The sequence below is a fragment of the Pseudophryne corroboree genome, chromosome 6 (genome assembly GCF_028390025.1).
Source record: "Pseudophryne corroboree isolate aPseCor3 chromosome 6, aPseCor3.hap2, whole genome shotgun sequence".
Lineage (NCBI taxonomy): Eukaryota > Metazoa > Chordata > Amphibia > Anura > Myobatrachidae > Pseudophryne > Pseudophryne corroboree.
Genome location: NC_086449.1, coordinates 816,437,528 through 816,461,824, shown reverse-complemented (window position 1 = coordinate 816,461,824; position 24,297 = coordinate 816,437,528). Strand labels below are relative to the sequence as shown.

At 46.6% G+C, this 24,297-nt stretch overlaps 1 protein-coding gene across 1 annotated transcript; it reads right to left on the bottom strand.

The window, feature by feature from the left end:
• Window positions 1–548: 548 nt before the first annotated feature.
• On the bottom strand, window positions 549–20,337 carry LOC134933717 (E3 ubiquitin/ISG15 ligase TRIM25-like). The gene is made up of 2 exons (XM_063929119.1): window positions 20,208–20,337; window positions 549–4,754 (listed from the first exon to the last, which is right to left on the bottom strand). Exon 2 carries the CDS (start codon window positions 4,750–4,752, stop codon window positions 3,061–3,063), a length of 1,692 nt encoding a protein of 563 aa, XP_063785189.1. The 5' UTR covers window positions 4,753–4,754; window positions 20,208–20,337; the 3' UTR covers window positions 549–3,060.
• Window positions 20,338–24,297: the final 3,960 nt, after the last annotated feature.

Sequence of the window (24,297 nt, the reverse complement as noted above, 5' to 3'; positions counted from 1 at the left end):
TCATAGAGTGACCGGGAACCCCAATTAGTGCACCGTGTCCCCTCCCATGGCTCGCTTTGCTCGCCATACTTCGGGCAAGGTGCCACGCTCTGCTGCCGCTTCGATCGGCACTGGTTACCGCTCCCAATTGTATGAAAAGTATGAAAAGGTTCAAAAAAGAAAAAAATCGTGAGAAACTCATGTCGACCTTTTGACCTGTCGTCCTAGAGACCCTGTCGACTTAGAAATCCTGTCAACTTAGTTACTGTCGGCCAATAGTGGTCGACCTAGTTACTGTCGTCCTAGAGACCGGTTCCCATTTGAGGGCCACACATTTGGTACTTGTCATACTCCAGTGAAAACAGCAGATTTTTCCAATGATCTGTGTTATAAATAGGTCAGTGGAAAAACCTTCTACTTTCATTGGAGTATGACTGGTGAGGCTCCGCCTCCCCTGACTCCACATCCCTGCCCTGACCTGTTCTTGGGAGCAGCTCCCTATGAAATTGGGGTCATGACCCATTATAGAGAGTAGACAGCAGCAAAGATAATAAAAAAATAACGTCTTTATTCTACACAATGGGGGTCATTCCGACCTGATTGCACGCTAGATTTTTTCACAGTGCAGCGATCAGGTCACAATTGCGCATGTGTATGTACCGCAATGCGCAGGCGCGTCGCACGGGGAACAAAGCGGATCGTTACTGTGCGAAGGATTTAACAAAGAATCCATTCGCACAGCCGATCGCAAGGAGATTGACAGGAAGAGGGCGTTTGTGGGTGTCAACTGACCGTTTTCTGGGAGTGGTTGGTAAAACGCAGGCGCGTACAAGTGTTTGACGTCAATTCCGGTCCTGGACGGGCTGAAGTGATCGCAGCGGCTGAGTAAGTTCTGGGCTACTCAGAGACTGCACAAACTGTTTATGTACCGCTCGGCTGCACATGCGCCCGCACTCTTGCACAGCTAAAATACACTCCCCTATAGGCGGCGTCTATCTGATCGCAGCACTGCAAAAAACAGCTAGCGAGCGATTAGGTCTGAATTAGGCCCAAAAAACTGTAAATCCTCTGCACAATCAGATTTATTGTCCAACTCTGTATAAATTATAATTATAATTATTTTTTAAAGTAAAATAAAACTCTTAGGGGTCTATTTATTAACATTATTTTTACAAAAATAATGTGAATAAGGAAGTTTTCTGTTTTCACACCCTTTTCACATTATTTTAGTATCACCTGAATGTATTAAAGGGCATTTGGAGCAATGTTCATGAAAAACCCTTTAATTCACTTTTTTTTAGTATTCCAGATCACATTCCCCATACTTATAATGGGAAAAGCGATCTGACCAGATTTACAAAAAAAACGCCGCAGTGTATCCTGTGATAATCTCTCCAACTCAGGCTGGCGAGATCACAGGGCAGCACTCCGATGTGCACACTTTTGCCCAGCTTTCTCTGCCCCTGGCAGAGAGAGCTGAGCGGGGACCCTGTGTATCTGATGGACACACATAGCTAATCACTGCTCCGGTGTCCACTGCTCCGCTGAGCGCTGCCGGGTGTCGGGTCCCCCATATGCTGCAATGTGACCCCGGTGCAGTAAAGTGATGCTGCAAAGCAGCAGCGCACTTTACAGCACCGGGGGTCACCGCAGCGCACAAGATCTGGCGCCCAGCAGAAGCAGCGCGGACCGGCTCCCTGGACAGATAAGTATATTATCCTGCTGGTGGGGGTCCGCAGTGCGCGGGGGTAGTCGCGATGAGGGGGGGGGGGGTCGACCAGGTGGCGGCGGTATCGGCGATGTCGGCGGGGGCTGCGCATACGCATCAGGACATCGGGGTATTTTTTACGAAAAATACCCCGATGATGCTGCAAAGAGGCATCGCAGGGACTGAGCTTGACCGCAAGCTCTGTCCCAGCATGCGATAATTGATGCATCTCTGCGATGTAATCATTTATCACAGTGCGAGTTTGGGCAATTATATCACATGACATCCGCAACCAAGATGCGGATGGTGATAAATAAGCCCCTTAGACTCTAAGGGTAATCATAAAACATTGTGTTACTATCTAATAACAGACATAAGACATACTTGCCTACTTTAAGAGTCTCCACTCCAGTAGGTGCAGTTGGCCAAACCGGGGAAGGGGCCAGGCGCATAACGCCATTAGGTCCCACCCCAGTGGTGGCAAAATGCTGTGAACTGTGTATTTGCATCATTTTAGCCACGCTCCTTAGTTATCACGGACCATAATTCCGGGTGTGTGGGGGACTGCCTGAGTAGGTAAGTATGATTTACGGATACCATCCTGCAGAATGTAGGTCATATTCCCTTTCTGCTATATGTACGATGCTCCTTCTTTATAATGTTCTTTTAACACATGGGCAAAACTGGTGTCATAGCGAAGGTGACTTATAATGTAATTAAAAGATTTTAAGGCGCTGAGAGAGTATTTACTGTTAAGCAAATGTGACATTATATCATTAAAGGGATGGTGTAAAGAGGGAACACGGTATAAAAACAATCTTCTATTAGAGATAATTTTATAATAATAAAGATAATACAGTGAATTACCTAAAGAATAATAAAAAAAAAGGGGCAGACTAGATGGGCCAAGTGGTTCTTATCTGCCGTCAAATTCTATGTTTCTAAGCATTCTGGGAATTGTCCAACCCATTTTGTGTTGTGTAAAAACAGAAATAAATATAGCACTGACTGCACTAATAGAGTACACACTGGCCGACAGACAGATATTGATGGGTGCGGAGTCAGTGTGGAGTCTCGGAGGCGGCAAACAGCAGAAAGGGTGCGGGGTGGCCTGAGAGGTGGAAGGCCGAATAGCGGCAGAGCCTGATGTGATCCGTTATATTAGTATTTATTTATCTATTTATAATGACAGTTTCTAACAAACCTACAAGTGAACAAATCCAGACACCCTGGTCACCTAGATACACAGGGGGAGGGGCTCAGCTGTAGCTCCACCCACTGCTTCATTCTATTGACTGAATATTTCACCAATCAGATTCCCATCCCTGTGATCTAATCAATATCTGGGCAGACATCTTAAATTATTATCATTCCTACTGGCTCCTGGCTCCCCCAGATATCTTTACATACCCTTCCCATACGCATAATACAGCATGCAGGGGCTCAGTGAAGGTGGTAGTAAAGGTGTGTAAGTGTCTGATAGGGTCACGTAGCTCATAAAAGGACAGCTGTCCTGCCTCATAATCCAGATATACCCTCACTCTGTCACAGCGGATATTCTGAGATAACTTGATTTCTCTTCTGTCATGTCTCACTGAGTACTGATTATTATACCACCATCTCCACAAGCCCCAGGACTTGTTATTATATCCAATGTCTGAATGATCTCCTGTTCTGTCTATACTGTGGTAACACATCCCCACCATACATCGCCCTGATTTACTGACATCCACCTCCCAGTAATGTCGCCCTGAGGAGAATCCCCTGGTGCTTATTACCTGAGGCCACTGAAATCTCTTTGGTGTTTCTGAAGGAATCTGGTCTGGTGACCAGGATGCAGTTTTCCTGTCACCAGATATGTGTATATTATTACCAGCTGTGTTTACATCCAGTAATATGTTTATCGGTTCCAGAAAATAAAAGCATACATTTATACCTGTTATTATATCAGATATTGTGTGTAATGTCCTTGAGAGACCCACATCCAGATCTGCTACACAATGGACCTGGTTATCATGTCTCTCTGTGTACACAGTATCACACAAGTCACCTGTATTTATACCTGTTATATCAGATGTGTGTAATGTCCCTGAGATGAGACCCACATCCAGATCTCCTGCACCGCGGACCTGGGTATCATGTCTCTCTGTGTCCTCAGTATCACACAAGTCCCCTGTGTCTGGTTCCTGTAAGACAGTCACTGGGTCAGACATGTTACACAGCTCCTCAATGTGACGCATCTTCCCGGACAGCTCGTTCTTCTTTATTTCCAGCTGCCGGATCAGATCAGAAACTGAGAGTGAAACGCGCTGTTCCTGCCTGGAGATCTCACTCAGGACTCTCTTTTCCAGGTCTTCCAGCTGTCTCCTGATGTCTCTAAACAAGGCAGTGACTGTCTCTCTTACATCAGCCACTTTTCCCTGATCTTCTCTCCTGCGCTCCTGTAGACTCTGGACTCTTTGCTCAGTCTCCGCTCTCTTTGTAGTCAGTTTTTGCAGAACATTTCTCAGCTTCTCCTTCTTCTTCTCAGAGGCCTCATCCAGCATCTCCACATGGTGTCCCCGATGTTCTCCAGCTGAACAGTACACACAGATACAGGCAGCGTCCTCGGTGCAGTAATACTCCAGGACCTTCTTATGGAAGGAGCATTTCCTGTTCCCCAGGGCAGTGGTGGGATCACATAAGACGTGTTCTGCTGACTTGCTGTGTACTCTCAGGTGTTTATCACACAGAGAAGCCTCACACAGCAGACAGGATTTAGCAGCAGGTACAGGAGAGTGAATACAGTAAGTGCAGAAGATCCCAGTCTCCTCCTGATCTGGCCGAGCAGACAGGAACCTCCCCACTATGTTACACAGAGGAATGTTCCGTATCATTGCAGGACGCTCCTGACACTCTGCTCTGCATTCAGGACAGGTATAAGCTCCAGCCCCCTCCTGTGTATCCAGCACACGATCAATACAGACCCGGCAGAAGTTGTGGCCACATCTCAGGGTTACAGGATCTGTATAAATGCTCAGGCAGATGGAACAGTGCAGCTCCTGTCTCAGATCAGCAGACGCCATCGCTGGAAGCAGGAGAGGGAAATGAAAGTGAAAGTTGCTGACACTCAGATACCAGTGGGGTCACATTCTGCACAGAGGGCGAGGCTGAGCTGTCACTCAGATACCAGTGGGGTCACATTCTGCACACAGGGCGAGGCTGAGCTGTCACTCAGATACCAGTGGGGTCACATTCTGCACACAGGGCGAGGCTGAGCTCATTTAAACTAAGGGACAGATTACGTAGTAAAAAATACAGTTAATTTGTTCCAAATTTGTAATAATGAATATTGACCAAAGTAATTGCTGTGACTGTGTAACTAGATAAGTATAATATTAGTATTTATTAATATATCTTACCATGTACACTCAGATGTGCATGCAAGGGGAAGGGGGGGGGGGGGGGATGGTCTGAGTACCCAGAATACCCCCTGATTGTCCAAATGTTTCTGAGATGGAGACACAAACCATGACCGTGATCGCAGCTGCAGGGAATGTCCGGAGGACCGTGGGGGCTGATGATCAGGCTCAACCATAGCAGCACCCTCTGTGTCCTCACATTCTGCAAGGTAAGTGACGCCCCTGTGTCTCAAGCGTGATGAAAACGGGAGAGTGAGATGTGGTCACCCCAAAAAAACGACACAAGACCACAACCCCTTTTACATCCAGGTATAGAGGTGGCAGGGTGAGTAGGCGCACAAGGTGACACCCACCGTAGTGACGCTAATGCTGCTTGGTAATCTGTCTGGATTAACAAATATACTGTACTAGGTGCTTCATCACGCCCTACGGGCGCTCTTCACACCGTTGGAAGGGGCTGCGCCCCTTTAACCCCTGCAGAGACGCGGACGTCGGGGAGGGGACACAAAGACGCGGGGCGGCGGGGCGGGGACACAGAGACGCGGGGAGGGGACACAGAGACGCGGGGCGGGGACACAGAGACGCAGGGTGGCAGGGAGGGGATACAGAGAGGCGGGGCGGCAGGGAGGGGAAGCAGAGAGGCGGGGCGGCAGGGAGGGGAGGCACATACGCGGGCGGCAGGGAGGGGACGCAGAGACACGGGGCAGCAGGGAGGGGACGCAGAGATGCGGGGAGAGAGGGGACGCAGAGATGTGGGGACGCAGAGAGGCGGCAGAGAGGCGGGCAGCAGGGAGGGGAGGCAGATACGCGGGGCGGCAGGGAAGGGACGCAGAGACACGGGGCGGCAGGGAAGGGACGCAGAGAGGCAGGGAGGGGACGCAGAGAGGGGACACAGACACGGGGCAGCAAGGAGGGGACGCAGTGATGCGGGCGGCAGGGAGGGGGCGCAGAGAGGCGGGCGGCAGGGAGGGGACACAGAGAGGCGGGCGGCAGGGAGGGGACACAGAGAGGCGGGCGGCAGGGAGGGGGCGCATAGATGTGGGCGGCAGGGAGGGGACGCAGAGAGGCGGGCGGCAGGGAGGGACGCAGAGATGTGGGCGGCAGTGAGGGGACGCAGAGACGCGGGCGGCAGAGAGGGGAGGCAGAGACGCGGGGCGGCAGGGAGGGGACGCAGAGACGCGGGCGGCAGGGAGGGGATAGAGAGACATGGGGCGGCAGGGAGAGGATAGAGAGATGCGGAGCGGCAGGGAGGGGACGCAGAGATGCAGGGAGGGGATGCAGAGACGCGGGGGTGGCAGGAAGGGGACGCGGGGTGGCAGAGAGGGGACGCAGAGACGCGGGGTGGCAGGGAGGGGATGCAGAGACGCGGGGTGGCAGAGAGGGGACGCAGAGACGCGGGGTGGCAGGGAGGGGATGCAGGGAGGGGACGCAGAGACGCGGGGCGGCAGGGAGGGGACGCAGAGACGCAGTGAGGGGATGCAGAGATGCGGGGGCGGCAGGGAGGGGACGCAGAGACGTAGGGAGGGGATGCAGAGATGCGGGGGTGGCAGAGAGGGGACGCAGAGACGCGGGCGGCTGGGAGGGAACGCAGAGAGGCGGAGCTGCCTGTGCACTCTCACCTGTGAAGTTGGTGTAGCTGCCACATTAGCAGGCGCGCTGTCCCCCGTCTCTGGCCTGTGGAGCCGGCAGCCCAGGCCCTGTGGTGTACAGTCCGGGAATCTGGGGATGGTGGGAGGCAGCGTTGTGTTCGGTGTGCGGAGGAGGCAGCGGGTGTCTGTACCGGCGCAGGGGGGGCTATCAAGCCTTCTCCTGCACCATCCGTCCCTCCTGATGTGTATGGCAGCGGCGGCAGCAGTTACAGGCGCGGGTGATGCTGCGCCGTAACTGCAATCTCTTCATCCATTGTGCGGACGGCGTCTGGCGGGACAGTGGGTCCCAGGCGCTGCTGCAGTGCGGGAGCTGGCGTTGGGGGTATGTGGAGGGCGAGAAGGGTGGTGCGGGCTGCGGCTGTCTGGTCGGCCGTGGTGCGGGCGGCACGGCCCGGCCACCGTGTCCATGGCGCGGATGGCTGTGGGAGGTGCTGGCTTGTGCGGCGGGTGGGTTCGGTGCGGTGGGTTAGGCTGGGCAGTGTGTGCTGGTGAGTTATGCAGGCGTCGGGGTCGGGGGTGTCTGGGCTTTCAGTGGCTGCTGGAGGGGGGTTTGGGGTGTGTGGTGCGGGTGGCATTGGGGTGTAGGTGGCACGGGAGGGGTCTGTTACCAGGCAGTGTGGGGTGTCCATGCCCCGGTGGCTTCTGGCTCAGTGGCAAACGCAGGATTTTCATGGGGGTGTTTCCGTGCACGCGCGCGTGTATGTATGTATGTATGTATGTGTGTGTGCTCGTAATTGAGTAGCCAGCACACTGCACAAGGTGTGTGTGTGTGTGTGTGTGTGTGTGTGTGTGTGTGTGTGTGTGTATGTATGTATATACATACGTACGTACATACACACATTTATACACACACACACACACACACACACAGAACATCTGTACATAGACATACGCACATACTGTACACAGCATACATGTGGACACACAGTTTACATACTAACAGTATACATGCAAACATAGTATACATGCACACAGCCACACGCACAATATACATGCACACAACATACACACAGTACACATGCACACAGCATATATACATACACACACACACACACACACACACACACACAGCATACATAGTTACACACTATACATGCACACAGCATACTGTGCATACACACAGTACACCATACTTGCCTACCTGACCCTCTCCATGAGACGATGCTGAAGTTAGCTTCTTATTCGGCCAGCTTCTTATTCACTTCTTATTCAAGCTCTAGCTTCTTATTCACTTCTTATTCAAGCTCTAGCTTCTTATTCACTTCTTATTCAAGCTCTAGCTTCTTATTCACTTCTTATTCGAACTCCAGCTTCTTATTCAGATCATTCAGTTTTGCAAGGGTTAATGAGTCTTGGGTAACAAATTTGACACCTGAAATCAACAGAGTAGGTTCCCTTACATATGACCCGCTTGTATTTCGCCTGGCCCAACGCTGTTTTGGGCATGAAATACACTGGCAAAGTGGGCACACACACCATATTTTGCCATTTTGAATAAGTAGCTGTAGTTTAGCAAGGGTTAACCAGTCTTGGGCCACAAATCTGACACCTGAAATCAACAGAGGGTGGTCACTTACATATGACGCAGTTGTATTTTGCTTGGCCCAACGCTGTTTTGGGCATGAAATACACTGGCAAAGTGGGCACACATACCATATTTTACCATTTTGAATAAGTAGCTGTAGTTTTGCAAGGATTAACCAGTCTTGGGCCACAAATTTGACCCCCAAAAACAACAGAGGGTGGTCACTTACATATCACCCACTTGTATTTTGCCTGGCCCAACGCTGTTTTGGGCATGAAATATACTGGCAAAGTGGGCACACACACCATATTTTGCCATTTTGAATAAGTAGCTGTAGTTTTGCAAGGGTTAACCAGTCTTGGGCCACAAATTTGCCCCCCAAAAACAACAGAGGGTGGTCACTTACATATGACGCAGTTGTATTTTGCCTGGCCCAACGCTGTTTTGGGCATGAAATCTACTGGCAAAGTGGGCACACACACCATATTTTGCCATTTTGAATAAGTAGCTGTAGTTTAGCAAGGGTTAACTAGTCTTGGGCCACAAATTTGACCCCCAAAAACAACAGAGCGTGGTCACTTACATATGACGCAGTTGTATTTTGCTTGGCCCAACGCTGTTTTGGGCATGAAATACACTGGCAAAGTGGGCACACACACCATATTTTGCCATTTTGAATAAGTAGCTGTAGTTTAGCAAGGGTTAACTAGTCTTGGGCCACAAATTTGACCCCCAAAAACAACAGAGGGTGGTCACTTACATATGACGCAGTTGTATTTTGCCTGGCCCAACGCTGTTTTGGGCATGAAATACACTGGCAAAGTGGGCACACACACCATATTTTGCCATTTTGAATAAGTAGCTGTAGTTTTGCAAGGGTTAACCAGTCTTGGGCCACAAATCTGACACCTGAAATCAACAGAGGGTGGTCACTTACATATGACGCAGTTGTATTTTGCCTGGCCCAACGCTGATTTGGGCATGAAATACACTGGCAAAGTGGGCACACATACCATATTTTACCATTTTGAATAAGTAGCTGTAGTTTTGCAAGGATTAACCAGTCTTGGGCCACAAATTTGACCCCCAAAAACAACAGAGGGTGGTCACTTACATATGACGCAGTTGTATTTTGCCTGGCCCAACGCTGTTTTGGGCATGAAATATACTGGCAAAGTGGGCACACACACCATATTTTGACATTTTGAATAAGTAGCTGTAGTTTTGCAAGGGTTAACCAGTCTTGGGCCACAAATTTGACCCCCAAAAACAACAGAGGGTGGTCACTTACATATGACGCAGTTGTATTTTGCCTGGCCCAACGCTGTTTTGGGCATGAAATATACTGGCAAAGTGGGCACACACACCATATTTTGCCATTTTGAATAAGTAGCTGTAGTTTAGCAAGGGTTAACTAGTCTTGGGCCACAAATTTGACCCCCAAAAACAACAGAGGGTGGTCACTTACATATGACGCAGTTGTATTTTGCCTGGCCCAACGCTGTTTTGGGCATGAAATACACTGGCAAAGTGGGCACACATACCATATTTTACCATTTTGAATAAGTAGCTGTAGTTTTGCAAGGGTTAACCACTCTTGGGCCACAAATTTGACCCCCAAAAACAACAGAGGGTGGTCACTTACATATGACGCAGTTGTATTTTGCCTGGCCCAACGCTGTTTTGGGCATGAAATATACTGGCAAAGTGGGCACACACACCATATTTTGCCATTTTGAATAAGTAGCTGTAGTTTAGCAAGGGTTAACTAGTCTTGGGCCACAAATTTGACCCCCAAAAACAACAGAGGGTGGTCACTTACATATGACGCAGTTGTATTTTGCCTGGCCCAACGCTGTTTTGGGCATGAAATATACTGGCAAAGTGGGCACACACACCATATTTTACCATTTTGAATAAGTAGCTGTAGTTTTGCAAGGGTTAACTAGTCTTGGGCCACAAATCTGACACCTGAAATCAACAGAGGGTGGTCACTTACATATGACGCAGTTGTATTTTGCCTGGCCCAACGCTGATTTGGGCATGAAATACACTGGCAAAGTGGGCACACATACCATATTTTACCATTTTGAATAAGTAGCTGTAGTTTTGCAAGGATTAACCAGTCTTGGGCCACAAATTTGACCCCCAAAAACAACAGAGGGTGGTCACTTACATATGACGCAGTTGTATTTTGCCTGGCCCAACGCTGTTTTGGGCATGAAATATACTGGCAAAGTGGGCACACACACCATATTTTGCCATTTTGAATAAGTAGCTGTAGTTTTGCAAGGGTTAACCAGTCTTGGGCCACAAATTTGACCCCCAAAAACAACAGAGGGTGGTCACTTACATATGACGCAGTTGTATTTTGCCTGGCCCAACGCTGTTTTGGGCATGAAATATACTGGCAAAGTGGGCACACACACCATATTTTGCCATTTTGAATAAGTAGCTGTAGTTTAGCAAGGGTTAACTAGTCTTGGGCCACAAATTTGACCCCCAAAAACAACAGAGCGTGGTCACTTACATATGACGCAGTTGTATTTTGCTTGGCCCAACGCTGTTTTGGGCATGAAATACACTGGCAAAGTGGGCACACACACCATATTTTGCCATTTTGAATAAGTAGCTGTAGTTTAGCAAGGGTTAACTAGTCTTGGGCCACAAATTTGACCCCCAAAAACAACAGAGGGTGGTCACTTACATATGACGCAGTTGTATTTTGCCTGGCCCAACGCTGTTTTGGGCATGAAATATACTGGCAAAGTGGGCACACACACCATATTTTACCATTTTGAATAAGTAGCTGTAGTTTTGCAAGGGTTAACTAGTCTTGGGCCACAAATCTGACACCTGAAATCAACAGAGGGTGGTCACTTACATATGACGCAGTTGTATTTTGCCTGGCCCAACGCTGATTTGGGCATGAAATACACTGGCAAAGTGGGCACACATACCATATTTTACCATTTTGAATAAGTAGCTGTAGTTTTGCAAGGATTAACCAGTCTTGGGCCACAAATTTGACCCCCAAAAACAACAGAGGGTGGTCACTTACATATGACGCAGTTGTATTTTGCCTGGCCCAACGCTGTTTTGGGCATGAAATATACTGGCAAAGTGGGCACACACACCATATTTTGCCATTTTGAAAAAGTAGCTGTAGTTTTGCAAGGGTTAACCAGTCTTGGGCCACAAATTTGACCCCCAAAAACAACAGAGGGTGGTCACTTACATATGACGCAGTTGTATTTTGCCTGGCCCAACGCTGTTTTGGGCATGAAATATACTGGCAAAGTGGGCACACACACCATATTTTGCCATTTTGAATAAGTAGCTGTAGTTTAGCAAGGGTTAACTAGTCTTGGGCCACAAATTTGACCCCCAAAAACAACAGAGGGTGGTCACTTACATATGACGCAGTTGTATTTTGCCTGGCCCAACGCTGTTTTGGGCATGAAATATACTGGCAAAGTGGGCACACACACCATATTTTACCATTTTGAATAAGTAGCTGTAGTTTTGCAAGGGTTAACTAGTCTTGGGCCACAAATTTGACCCCCAAAAACAACAGAGGGTGGTCACTTACATATGACGCAGTTGTATTTTTCCTGGCCCAACGCTGTTTTGGGCATGAAATACACTGGCAAAGTGGGCACACACACCATATTTTACCATTTTGAATAAGTAGCTGTAGTTTTGCAAGGGTTAACCAGTCTTGGGCCACAAATCTGACACCTGAAATCAACAGAGGGTGGTCACTTACATATGACGCAGTTGTATTTTGCTTGGCCCAACGCTGTTTTGGGCATGAAATACACTGGCAAAGTGGGCACACACCATATTTTGCCATTTTGAATAAGTAGCTGTAGTTTAGCAAGGGTTAACTAGTCTTGGGCCACAAATTTGACCCCCAAAAACAACAGAGGGTGGTCACTTACATATGACACAGTTGTATTTTGCTTGGCCCAACGCTATTTTGGGCATGAAATACACTGGCAAAGTGGGCACACACACCATATTTTACCATTTTGAATAAGTAGCTGTAGTTTTGCAAGGGTTAACTAGTCTTTGTTTGTACATTTTTCCTACCTTATATCTGTCTGTTTTTACCCAGTTTTTGTTTTTTCACAGTTGTTTACAATTGTAAAGTTCAACGGAATTTGCTGCGCTATATAAGAATCTGATAATAAGGAGATTTATTTTCAGAACTTAACTTTGTTAAATCTCTTTCTGCGAGGTACACTGGATTCCGCAGGGAATAACATTGGGGTGTAGAGTTGGATATTGATCCGAGGCACCAATAGGCTAAAGCTTCGACTGTTCCCAGGATGCCTTGCACTGCCTCCTCTATAACCCCGCCTGCATGCACAGGAGCTCAGTTTTGTTAACCAGTCCAATGCAGTAGCAGGTAAAAGATACGACAACAGTTAGTAGCCACACAGACCCACATTCTCACAACAGGAGAAGGTACCAGCGGCTAATGCCATACAAACCCAAAGAAGCTAAGTGTGTCAGGGTGGGTGCCCTGTGGAATCCAGTGTACCTCGCAGAAAGAGATTTAACAAAGGATAAGTTCTTTCCATAAATCTCCTTTTCTGCAGCTGGGTACATTAGTATTCCACAGGGAATAACATCGGGGATGTCCTAAAGCAGTTCCTCATGGGTGGGGATGCAGTGTAGCGGGCACAAGAAACTCGCGTCCAAAGGAAGCATCAAGGGAGGCGGAATAATCAAAGGCATAGAACCTCATGAACGTGTTCACTTAGGACCACGTAGCCGCCTTGCACAATTTTTCGAGGGAGGAGCCACGGCAGGCCGCCCAAGAAGGTCCAACAGCCCGAGTAGAATGGGCCTTGATAGTTGCAGGAGCTGGAAGACCAGCCTGTACATAAGCTTGTGCAATCACCATTCTAATCCATCTGGCCAAGTTCTGCTTATTAGCAGGCCAGCCACGGTTTATGAAAACCAAAAAGAACAAATAGAGAATCCGATCTCCTAATGGAAACGGTTCTCTTCACGTAGATACAGAGAGCCCGTACCACATCCAAATACCGCTCTTTGGAGGACAAATCAGGAGAGATAAAGGCCGGAACCACAATCTCTTAGCTAAGGTGGAATGATGACACAACCTTAGGTAAATAACCAGGGCGAGTTCTAAGAATCGCACGGTCACAGTGAAAAATCAGAAAGTGTGACCAACATGACAAGGCACCCAAGTCCGAACCCCGTCTAGCAGAGGCAATAGCCAGCAAAAACAAAACCTTAAGCGTAAGCCACTTAAGGTCCACAGACTTAAGAGGTTCAAACGTAGCCTCATGCAGGGCATCTAGAACAACAGACAAATCCCAAGGTGCCACAGAAGGGACATAGGGAGATTGAATCCTTAGAACACCCTGAGTGAAAGTATGAACGTCAGGCAGAGACGCAATTTTTCTCTGAATCCATATCGACAAGGCTGAAATATAAACATTGAGGGAGGCCAGACGAAGGCCTAAGTCCAGGCCCTGTTGCAGGAATGCCAAAAGTTTTGCAGTACTGAACTTGTATGCATCATAATTCTTAGCCGCAGACCAGGTGAAGTAAGAATTCCAGACTCTATAATAAATCCGAGCCGAAGCTGGTTTACAGGCTTTCAACATCGTTTGAATGACCACCTCAGAAAAAACTTTGGCACTCAGGACGGAAGCTTCAAGAGCCACGCTGTCAAAGCCAGACGGGACAAATCCTGTTAGACACAGGGGCCCTGAACTAGGAGGTCTGGGCATTGTGGAAGTAGAAGAGGACGCTCTATCGAGAGACCCTGTAGGTCTGAGAAGCAATGTACTCTGGGACATGCTGGAGCGAGTAGAAGTAGGATTCCTCCTTTTTGCTTGAACTTCCTTATTACCCTGGGCAGGAGTGACACCGGAGGGAACACGTACGGCAGCCGAAAGTTCCATGGAATTGACAGTGTGTCTACGAACGCTGCTTGAGGATCCCTTATTCTTGCTCCGAAGACCGTAACCTTGTCATTGTGTCGAGACGCAATCAGGTCTACATCTGGTAGACCCTACTTGTCTACTAGGAGTTGAAATACTTCAGGATGAAGGCTCCACTCTCTGGCGTGTATGTTCTGACGACCGAGGAAGTCCACTTTCCAGCTGACCCCCAGAATGAACACTGCCGATATGGCTGGCAGATGGCGTTCCGCCCAGTGAAGGATCTTTGACACTTCCAACATTGTCATGCGGCTTCGAGTGCCGCCTTGATGGTTTATGTACGCCACCGTGGTAGCATTGTCCAATTGTACTTGAAAAGGCCTGTTCTGCACCAGAGTCAGGGCAAGTTTCAGAGCATTGAACACTGCCCGCAACTCCAGAATATTTATCGGGAGGAGAGATTCCTACCTGGTCCACCGACCCTGAAGAGAATGTAGTTCCAACACTGCACCCCAACCCCGCAGACTGGCATCCGTCGTCAGAAGGACCCAGTTGGAGATCCAGAAGGGACGACCCCTGCTCAATTGTTGGTCCTGTAGCCACCAGGTCAGTGACAGACGAACCTCTGGAGTCAAGGATATCATGCGAGATCTGATCCTGTGAGGCAGGCAGTCCCACTTGGCAAGGATTAGCTTCTGCAGAGGGCGAGAGTGAAACTGAGCATACTCCACCATGTCCAAAGCCGACACCATGAGGCCTAGTACTTGCATCGCCGAGTGTATCGACACTCGTGGGCGAGAAAGGAAGTATTGTATACTGTCCTGACGCTTCAGGACCTTCTCCTGACACAAGAACAACCGTTGGTTGAGTGTGTCCAACAATGCCCCCAGGTGCACCATGCTTTGAGCAGGGACCAGGGAGGATTTCTTCCAGTTGATAAGCCACCCGTGGGCTTGCAGAAATTGGACCGTCAGTTCCAGATGACGGAGGAGAACCTCTGGGGAGTTTCCCAGGATAAACAAATCGTCCAGACCTGTTGGGATCCTGATACCCTAACAGCGGAGTAGGGCAGTCATAACTGCCATGACCTTGTTGAAGATTTGTGGAGCCGTGGTCAGGCAAAAAGGTAAGGCCTGGAATTGATAATGTAGGTTGCCAATAGCAAACCGCAGGTTTTGTTGATGCGATATGGCAATAGGTATATGTAGGTAAGTTTCCTGTGTGTCCATAGATACGATATAGTCCATGGGCTCCAAAGCCAGAACAATAGAGTGAAGGGTTTCCATACGGAACTTGGAAACCTTCACAAAATTGTTCAAAGAATTGAGGTTTAGAATAGGTCGGGAGGATCCATTCGGTTTCGGAACTAGGAACAACGTTGAATAGTACCCCCTGCCTCTCTGAGCCAGAGGCACCGTTACTATCACTCCTGTGTCCAGAAGGGATTGTACCACCAAATGGAGACTTTTTGCTTTTACCGTGTCTGAGGGGATGTTTGTCAAGCAAAACTGGCAAGGGGGACATTTCTTGAAAGAGATAGCGTATCCGTGAGTGACGACTTCCCTTACCCAGTCATTTGAAGTGGTCTGTAATCATACCTGTGCGAACCTTAGAAGTCGGCCTCCCACCCTGGGATCCCCCAAGGGGAGGCCCACCCCATCATGCAGCAGGCTTTTCTGGTTTAGAAGCAGGCTGACGGCCCACCCAGGAACGTTTAGGTTTGGGCTTAGAGGTTTTGGAAGTGTAAGCCTGTTTTCAGTACGCCTGACCCTTTGCTTTACTTGGAGGTAGAAAGGAATGAAAAGTGGTACTTTTAGCCTTCGGAGCGGAAGGATTAGTACACGTCATACATGCAGTTGTAGCAGACGCTAAGTCAGCAACAATTTTGTTCAAATCTTCCCCAAAAAGGATGTCTCCCTTAAAAGGGATAACCTCCAAGGTCTTTTTAGAGTCTGGATCCACAGACCAGACATGCAAGTCCACTGGTGGCAGAGTTTCCCAATTCATACTTAACTCTGCAGCGAGGGGATAATGAGCTAGCATTTTCTTAGAGAGGGCAAATTTCTTTCCTGGAGACTCCCAGGATTCCTGACGTATGTCAACTAAATGGTCAGAATGGTGCAAAATTAATTTAGTGACCTTCTGACGTTTGAACTTATCAGGTTTCTTAGACATATCTTGAGGTGCAGATTCATCATCAAAAGAATCAGCCTGATAGCCTCAAGGAGGTCAAGAACATCCACCTGTGAAAAATAGATTACCCATCAGAAGCATCTGCATCAGTGTCTGTGGGGTCAGTGTATACACCATCTTCATGTGATGAAGTATCCGTTACATGCGTGGATTGTGAGGAGGTAATTGTCCGCTTAGATTACCCTTTGGTCTTAGGGGGCGCGAGGGCTAGGTTTTTGTTTAACCAGAGACCGATTTAATTGCTGTACATGAGTTGACAGCATATCTGCCCAAGGCGGATTAACTGCAGGGACAATATGTGGCTGTAATGGCACAGGAGGTCCCACAGGGGGCGTAAGTCTCGTTATTAGCATAGTCAGCACATTAGAAAAGGCAGTCCGAGGTGGTTCTTGGTAAGCCACCAGTGCTACAGGCTGACTGAGGGCTACATAGCCATCGGTACTTCGACCCTCAGCTGGAATATTTTCCTTAGATAAATCCTCGGCGTCAGCACTGCATGACGCAGGATTCGCCATGGATCTCTCGCCCTGTGATGCAGACATAATATAGAAACATAGACTTAGGGCGTAACAGTACAACATAGCCAGACGCACTACCTGACATAAACCCCCTGTGGAGTGTGACTGCAGATGCAGAACACAAACAGAGGATTTAAGCAGTATATGGTGACTAAAATAGACAGAAAAAGATACCGATGTAGTATTTCCTGTGAAACTCTCTCTCTTTCTATCTATCTATCTATCTATCTATCTATTTATGATCCTGACTTACATAGCCCCCTCAGGGTACAGAATATAGGGAGAGATACATGGAATAAGAACCACACAGCAGCTATTGGCACACACAGTCACAGGTACAATGCAGAAATTATTACAAACAATAAAACTGCACCAGAAAGGCTCATCCTCACCTGCCTCACCCCACCGCACGTCACTGCAGTGTACCCCGCTACAGAAAAATAAATAAATTGTGAAACTCATAGATTGCACAGGTTCTGTGGCTGATTAAAACAAAGTGAAATGCAGGCTTGAAGTCAGCAGCCACAGAACCTGTGTAATTCATGAGTTTCCTTGTTTAAAGGGATAGTATGTTAAATATATATATAGTGAATGTTGATAACTTAGACTGTTGCTTTAAGGAGAGGTCATCTGGCTTGACTGACCCTCCCCAGCTACTTATTCATTATTGAAGTCATATGTTAGTGACCACCCACTGTTGATTTCAGGTGTCAGATTTGTGGCCCAAGACTGGTTAACCCTTGCAAAACTACAGCTACTTATTCAAAATGGTAAAATATGGTGTGTGTGCCCACTTTGCCAGTGTATTTCATGCCCAAAACAGCGTTGGGCCAAGCAAAATACAACTGCGTCATATGTAAGTGACCACCCTCTGTTGATTTCAGGTGTCAGATTTGTGGCCCAAGACTGGTTAACCCTTGCAAAACTACAGCTACTTATTCAAAATGGTAAAATATGGTGTGTGTGCCCACTTTGCCAGTGTATTTCATGCCCAAAACAGCGTTGGGCCAAGCAAAATACAACTGCGTCATATGTAAGTGACCACCCTCTGTTTTTGGGGGTCAAATTTGTGGCCCAAGACTCATTAACCCTTGCTAAACTACAGCTACTTATTCAAAATGGCAAAATATGGTGTGTGTGCCCACTTTGCCAGTGTATTTCATGCCCAAAACAGCGTTGGGCCAAGCAAAATACAACTGCGTCATATGTAAGTGACCACCCTCTGTTGTTTTTGGGGGTCAAATTTGTGGCCCAAGACTAGTTAACCCTTGCTAAACTACAGCTACTTATTCAAAATGGCAAAATATGGTGTGTGTGCCCACTTTGCCTGTGTATTTCATGCCCAAAACAGCGTTGGGCCAAGCAAACTACAACTGCGTCATATGTAAGTGACCACCCTCTGTTGTTTTTGGGGGTCAAGTTTGTGGCCCAAGACTAGTTAACCCTTGCTAAACTACAGCTACTTATTCAAAATGGCAAAATATGGTGTGTGTGCCCACTTTGCCAGTGTATTTCATGCCCAAAACAGCGTTGGGCCAAGCAAAATACAACTGCGTCATATGTAAGTGACCACCCTCTGTTGATTTCAGGTGTCAGATTTGTGGCCCAAGACTGGTTAACCCTTGCAAAACTACAGCTACTTATTCAAAATGGTAAAATATGGTGTGTGTGCCCACTTTGCCAGTGTATTTCATGCCCAAAACAGCGTTGGGCCAAGCAAAATACAACTGCGTCATATGTAAGTGACAACCCTCTGTTGTTTTTGGGGGTCAAATTTGTGGCCCAAGACTAGTTAACCCTTGCTAAACTACAGCTACTTATTCAAAATGGCAAAATATGGTGTGTGTGCCCACTTTGCCAGTGTATTTCATGCCCAAAACAGCGTTGGGCCAAGCAAAATACAACTGCGTCATATGTAAGTGACCACCCTCTGTTGTTTTTGGGGGTCAAATTTGTGGCCCAAGACTAGTTAACCCTTGCTAAACTACAGCTACTTATTCAAAATGGCAAAATATGGTGTGTGTGCCCACTTTGCCTGTGTATTTCATGCCCAAAACAGCGTTGGGCCAAGCAAACTACAACTGCGTCATATGTAAGTGACCACCCTCTGTTGTTTTTGGGGGTCAAGTTTGTGGCCCAAGACTAGTTAACCCTTGCTAAACTACAGCTACTTATTCAAAATGGCAAAATATGGTGTGTGCCCACTTTGCCAGTGTATTTCATGCCCAAAACAGCGTTGGGCCAGGCAAAATACAACTGCGTCATATGTAAGTGACCACCCTCTGTTGTTTTTGGGGGTCAAATTTGTGGCCCAAGACTGGTTAACCCTTGCACAACTACAGCTACTTATTCAAAATGGTAAAATATGGTGTGTGTGCCCACTTTGCCAGTGTACTGTATTTCATGCCCAAAACAGCGTTGGGCCAGGCAAAATACAACTGCGTCATATGTTAGTGACCACCCTCTGTTGATTTCAGGTGTCAGATTTGTGGCCCATGACTGGTTAACCCTTGCAAAACTACAGCTACTTATTCAAAATGGTAAAATATGGTGTGTGTGCCCACTTTGCCAGTGTATTTCATGCCCAAATCAGCGTTGGGCCAGGCAAAATACAACTGCGTCATATGTAAGTGACCACCCTCTGTTGATTTCAGGTGTCAGATTTGTGGCCCAAGACTGGTTAACCCTTGCAAAACTACAGCTACTTATTCAAAATGGTAAAATATGGTGTGTGTGCCCACTTTGCCAGTGTATTTCATGCCCAAAACATCGTTGGGCCAGGCAAAATACAAGCGGGTCATATGTAAGGGAACCAACTCTGTTGATTTCAGGTGTCAAATTTGTGGCCCAAGACTCATTAACCCTTGCAAAACTGAATGATCTGAATAAGAAGCTGGAGTTCGAATAAGAAGTGAATAAGAAGCTAGAGCTTGAATAAGAAGTGAATAAGAAGCTGGAGTTCGAATAAGAAGTGAATAAGAAGCTGGAGCTTGAATAAGAAGTGAATAAGAAGCTGGCCGAATAAGAAGCTAACTTCAGCATCGTCTCATGGAGAGGGTCAGGTAGGCAAGTATGGTGTACACATGCATACAGCATATATACATACACACACAGCTTACATAGTTACACACTATATATGCACACAGCAAACATTCATAGTTACACACACACTATACATGTACTTAGCATACATACAGTAATACACACACACTATACATGTACTTAGCATACATACAGTAATACACACACACTATACATGTTACATAGCAATACACACATCCAGTAACATTGAACAGAACCCCCTCCTCACCTTACACTACAGTGGGAGCAGAAGACATCAGCCACTGCCTCACGTAGCTCTGTCTCATGGCCCCTTGTACTGCCTGAGAGGAGCTGCGCGCTTCCGCTGCAGCTCCCCCTACAGGCAGCCAGCAGCGGCAGCAGCCAGGTTCACACTGTCACTCGGACAGTGTAAGGAGGAGGGAGCTGCTGCATAAACTTCTCCTCATTAGGCTGGTGGGCGGATTATGTGTCTGCAGCTCCGTCCTGCTAGTGGTGTGCTGGGACAGGGGAGGAGCTGCTAACTCCGCCCACCACTGTGACTCCACCCAGCGTTAGAGGGCCAGGCACACACAGTCACAGGGCAAATATATAGGAGATGTAGCATAATTCTGCTGCAATCCACATTGCTAATATGTTAATAGCGTTTACCTCACAAATAGGGGAAGTGGGGTGTAAGTATTGGGTAAGTTCAACTCGCAGATGTGACTGTGCATACTGTGATGTGTTATTTATATATGTATGTGTCCAACGCAAAGACAGAATTTTAAGAACAATTACATACCCTCCAACATTTTACACTGAAAAATCGGTACAAATCCGAAAAAGGGGCGTGACCGCGGGTAAAAGGGGCGTGGTCACGCCCCTTTTCCTATACTTTCAATGGAAGTTTGGAGAGCCAAAAATCGGTACAGACCATGAAAAAAAGGTACTGTACCTATTAAAAAGGTACAGTTGGAGGGTATGCAATTACACATATATGGTATATGGGCGTTTACCTTGTCCCCTCCACTGTGGGGAATAGGTAAACGACTGGTAATGAAGAGCGCGTGCGAATAGCGCAAGCTGGCGTAAACTTCTAGGCTGTTAGGATAGCATGGGCTTTGCACAATTTTCGCAGGTTATCTAATAGTTAATAGGCTTGGGGGGGGGTTGGTCTTAATAAGAATAGTGGGAGTGTTGGGAGGAGCTAGCAGACATTTTAGTCAGACAGGAACTACATCCTATCTCTTTCTCTCAGGAGTTTCCCACCCTCCCGTCCCGAGTCACGTTTTCCCCAACCTTTTTTCTTTGCCGGTTGGGGTTTGTCAACCACTCTCTGTGGCGGGAAAGAACGGCAGTTACAGTGGCTATTGCGCCGCTGTTTATGGGTGCGCTCTTTGCCCAATACATTGTATACTCTGGCCCTCCTTACCGGGGGTCATTGGGGCTCGGCTGTCTGGCCGGCTCCATTGTGGTGTATTGGGGAGAGAGTTGGAAACCGAGCACTTATTGGCATAGCCAATGTGATAATAAAGTCATGTCGTGGACATGCGTAGCGGCAATAAGTCGTAATGTCACTGTTTATCTGGCCGTTCTTTCTTATTGCCACCATGCTTAGTTTAAAGATATCATAATAAATAACGGTTGACCGATTTTAATGGCATTTCAGTGGTCTGTGTCGTTATTTCTCTGTGTCATTTACTTCTAGATAAGTTAAGTTAGTCATATTTATTGTAAGGTTATTGTGTAATGATGTCATGCGGTCCGACATCGGCCGATAGAAAGTTTATGACTTCTTGCAGCTGCTGAATGTGGACGTGCCACCAGTGCACTATGACAATAGCAATATATACATCTCATGGTTCCTGGGAACCCAAACATATTACACATGTTTTATGAGGCTCTTACTGGCACTAGGTCCACACTCAGCTCATATGCAGTTACTACATTTATTACTCAGACCTTCTCACTCTGCAGCTCTACTCATATGGCTTTATATATGTCTGCCTCTTATTTATCACAGCTCTGCCTCTCTACTCATATATCACAGCTCTGTATCTCTACTTATATATCACAGCCCTGCATCTCTACTTATATATCACAGCTCTGTATCTCTACTTATATATCACAGCTCTGTATCTCTACTTATATATCACAGCTCTGCCTCTCTACTTATATATCACAGCTCTGCCTCTCTACTTATATATCACAGCTCTGCCTCTCTACTTATATATCACAGCCGTGCCTCTCTACTTATATATCACAGCTCTGCATCTCTACTTATATATCACAGCTCTGCCTCTCTACTTATATATCACAGCCCTGCCTCTCTAATTATATATCACAGCTCTGCCTCTCTACATATATATCACAGCTCTGCCTCTCTACTTATATATCACAGCTCTGTATCTCTACTTATATATCACAGCTCTGCCTCTCTACTTATATATCACAGCTCTGTATCTCTACTTATATATCACAGCTCTGCCTCTCTACTTATATATCACAGCTCTGCCTCTCTACTTATATATCACAGCCCTGCCTCTCTACTTATATATCACAGCTCTACCTCTCTACTTATATATCACAGCTCTGTATCTCTACTTATATATCACAGCTCTGCCTCTCTACTTATATATCACAGCTCTGCCTCTCTACTTATATATCACAGCCCTGCCTCTCTACTTATATATCACAGCTCTGCATCTCTACTTATATATCACTGCTCTGCCTCTCTACTTATATATCACAGCCCTGCCTCTCTACTTATATATCACAGCCCTGCCTCTCTACTTATATATCACAGCCCTGCCTCTCTACTTATATATCACAGCTCTGCATCTCTACTTATATATCACAGCTCTACCTCTCTACTTATATATCACAGCTCTGCATCTCTACTTATATATCACAGCTCTGCCTCTCTACTTATATATCACAGCTCTGCTCTCTACTTATATATCACAGCTCTGCCTCTCTACTTATATATCACAGCCCTGCCTCTCTACTTATATATCACAGCTCTGTATCTCTACTTATATATCACAGCTCTGTATCTCTACTTATATATCACAGCTCTGCATCTCTACTTATATATCACAGCTCTGTATCTCTACTTATATATCACATCTCTGTATCTCTACTTATATATCACATCTCTGCCTCTCTACTTATATATCACAGCTCTGTATCTCTACTTATATATCACAGCTCTGCCTCTCTACTTATATATCACAGCTCTGTATCTCTACTTATATATCACAGCTCTGCATCTCTACTTATATATCACAGCTCTGTATCTCTACTTATATATCACAGCTCTGTATCTCTACTTATATATCACATCTCTGTATCTCTACTTATATATCACATCTCTGCCTCTCTACTTATATATCACAGCTCTGTATCTCTACTTATATATCACAGCTCTGTATCTCTACTTATATATCACAGCTCTGTATCTCTACTTATATATCACAGCTCTGCCTCTCTACTTATATATCACAGCTCTGCCTCTCTACTTATATATCACATCTCTGCATCTCTACTTATATATCACAGCACTGCCTCTCTACTTATATATCACAGCTCTGCATCTCTACTTATATATCACAGCTCTGTATCTCTACTTATATATCACAGCCCTGCATCTCTACTTATATATCACAGCTCTGCCTCTCTACTTATATATCACAGCTCTGCCTCCCTACTTATATGTCACAGCTCTGTATCTTTATTTATATATCACAGCTCTTCATCTCTACTTATATATCACAGCTCTGCCTCTCTACTTATATATCACATCTCTGCCTCTCTACTTATATATCACAGCTCTGTATCTCTACTTATATATCACAGCTCTGTATCTCTACTTATATATCACAGCCCTGTATCTCTACTTATATATCACAGTTCTGCATCTCTACTTATATATCACAGCTCTGTATCTCTACTTATATATCACAGCTCTGTATCTCTACTTATATATCACAGCCCTGTATCTCTACTTATATATCACAGCTCTGTATCTCTACTTATATATCACAGCTGTGTATCTCTACTTATATATCACAGCTCTGTATCTCTACTTATATATCACATCTCTGCCTCTCTACTTATATATCACAGCTCTGTCTCTCTACTTATATATCACATCTCTGCCTCTCTACTTATATATCACAGCTCTGTATCTCTACTTATATATCACAGCTCTGTATCTCTACTTATATATCTCAGCCCTGCATCTCTACTTATATATCACAGTTCTGCATCTCTACTTATATATCACAGCTCTGTATCTCTACGTATATATCACAGCCCTGTATCTCTACTTATATATCACAGCTCTGCCTCTCTAC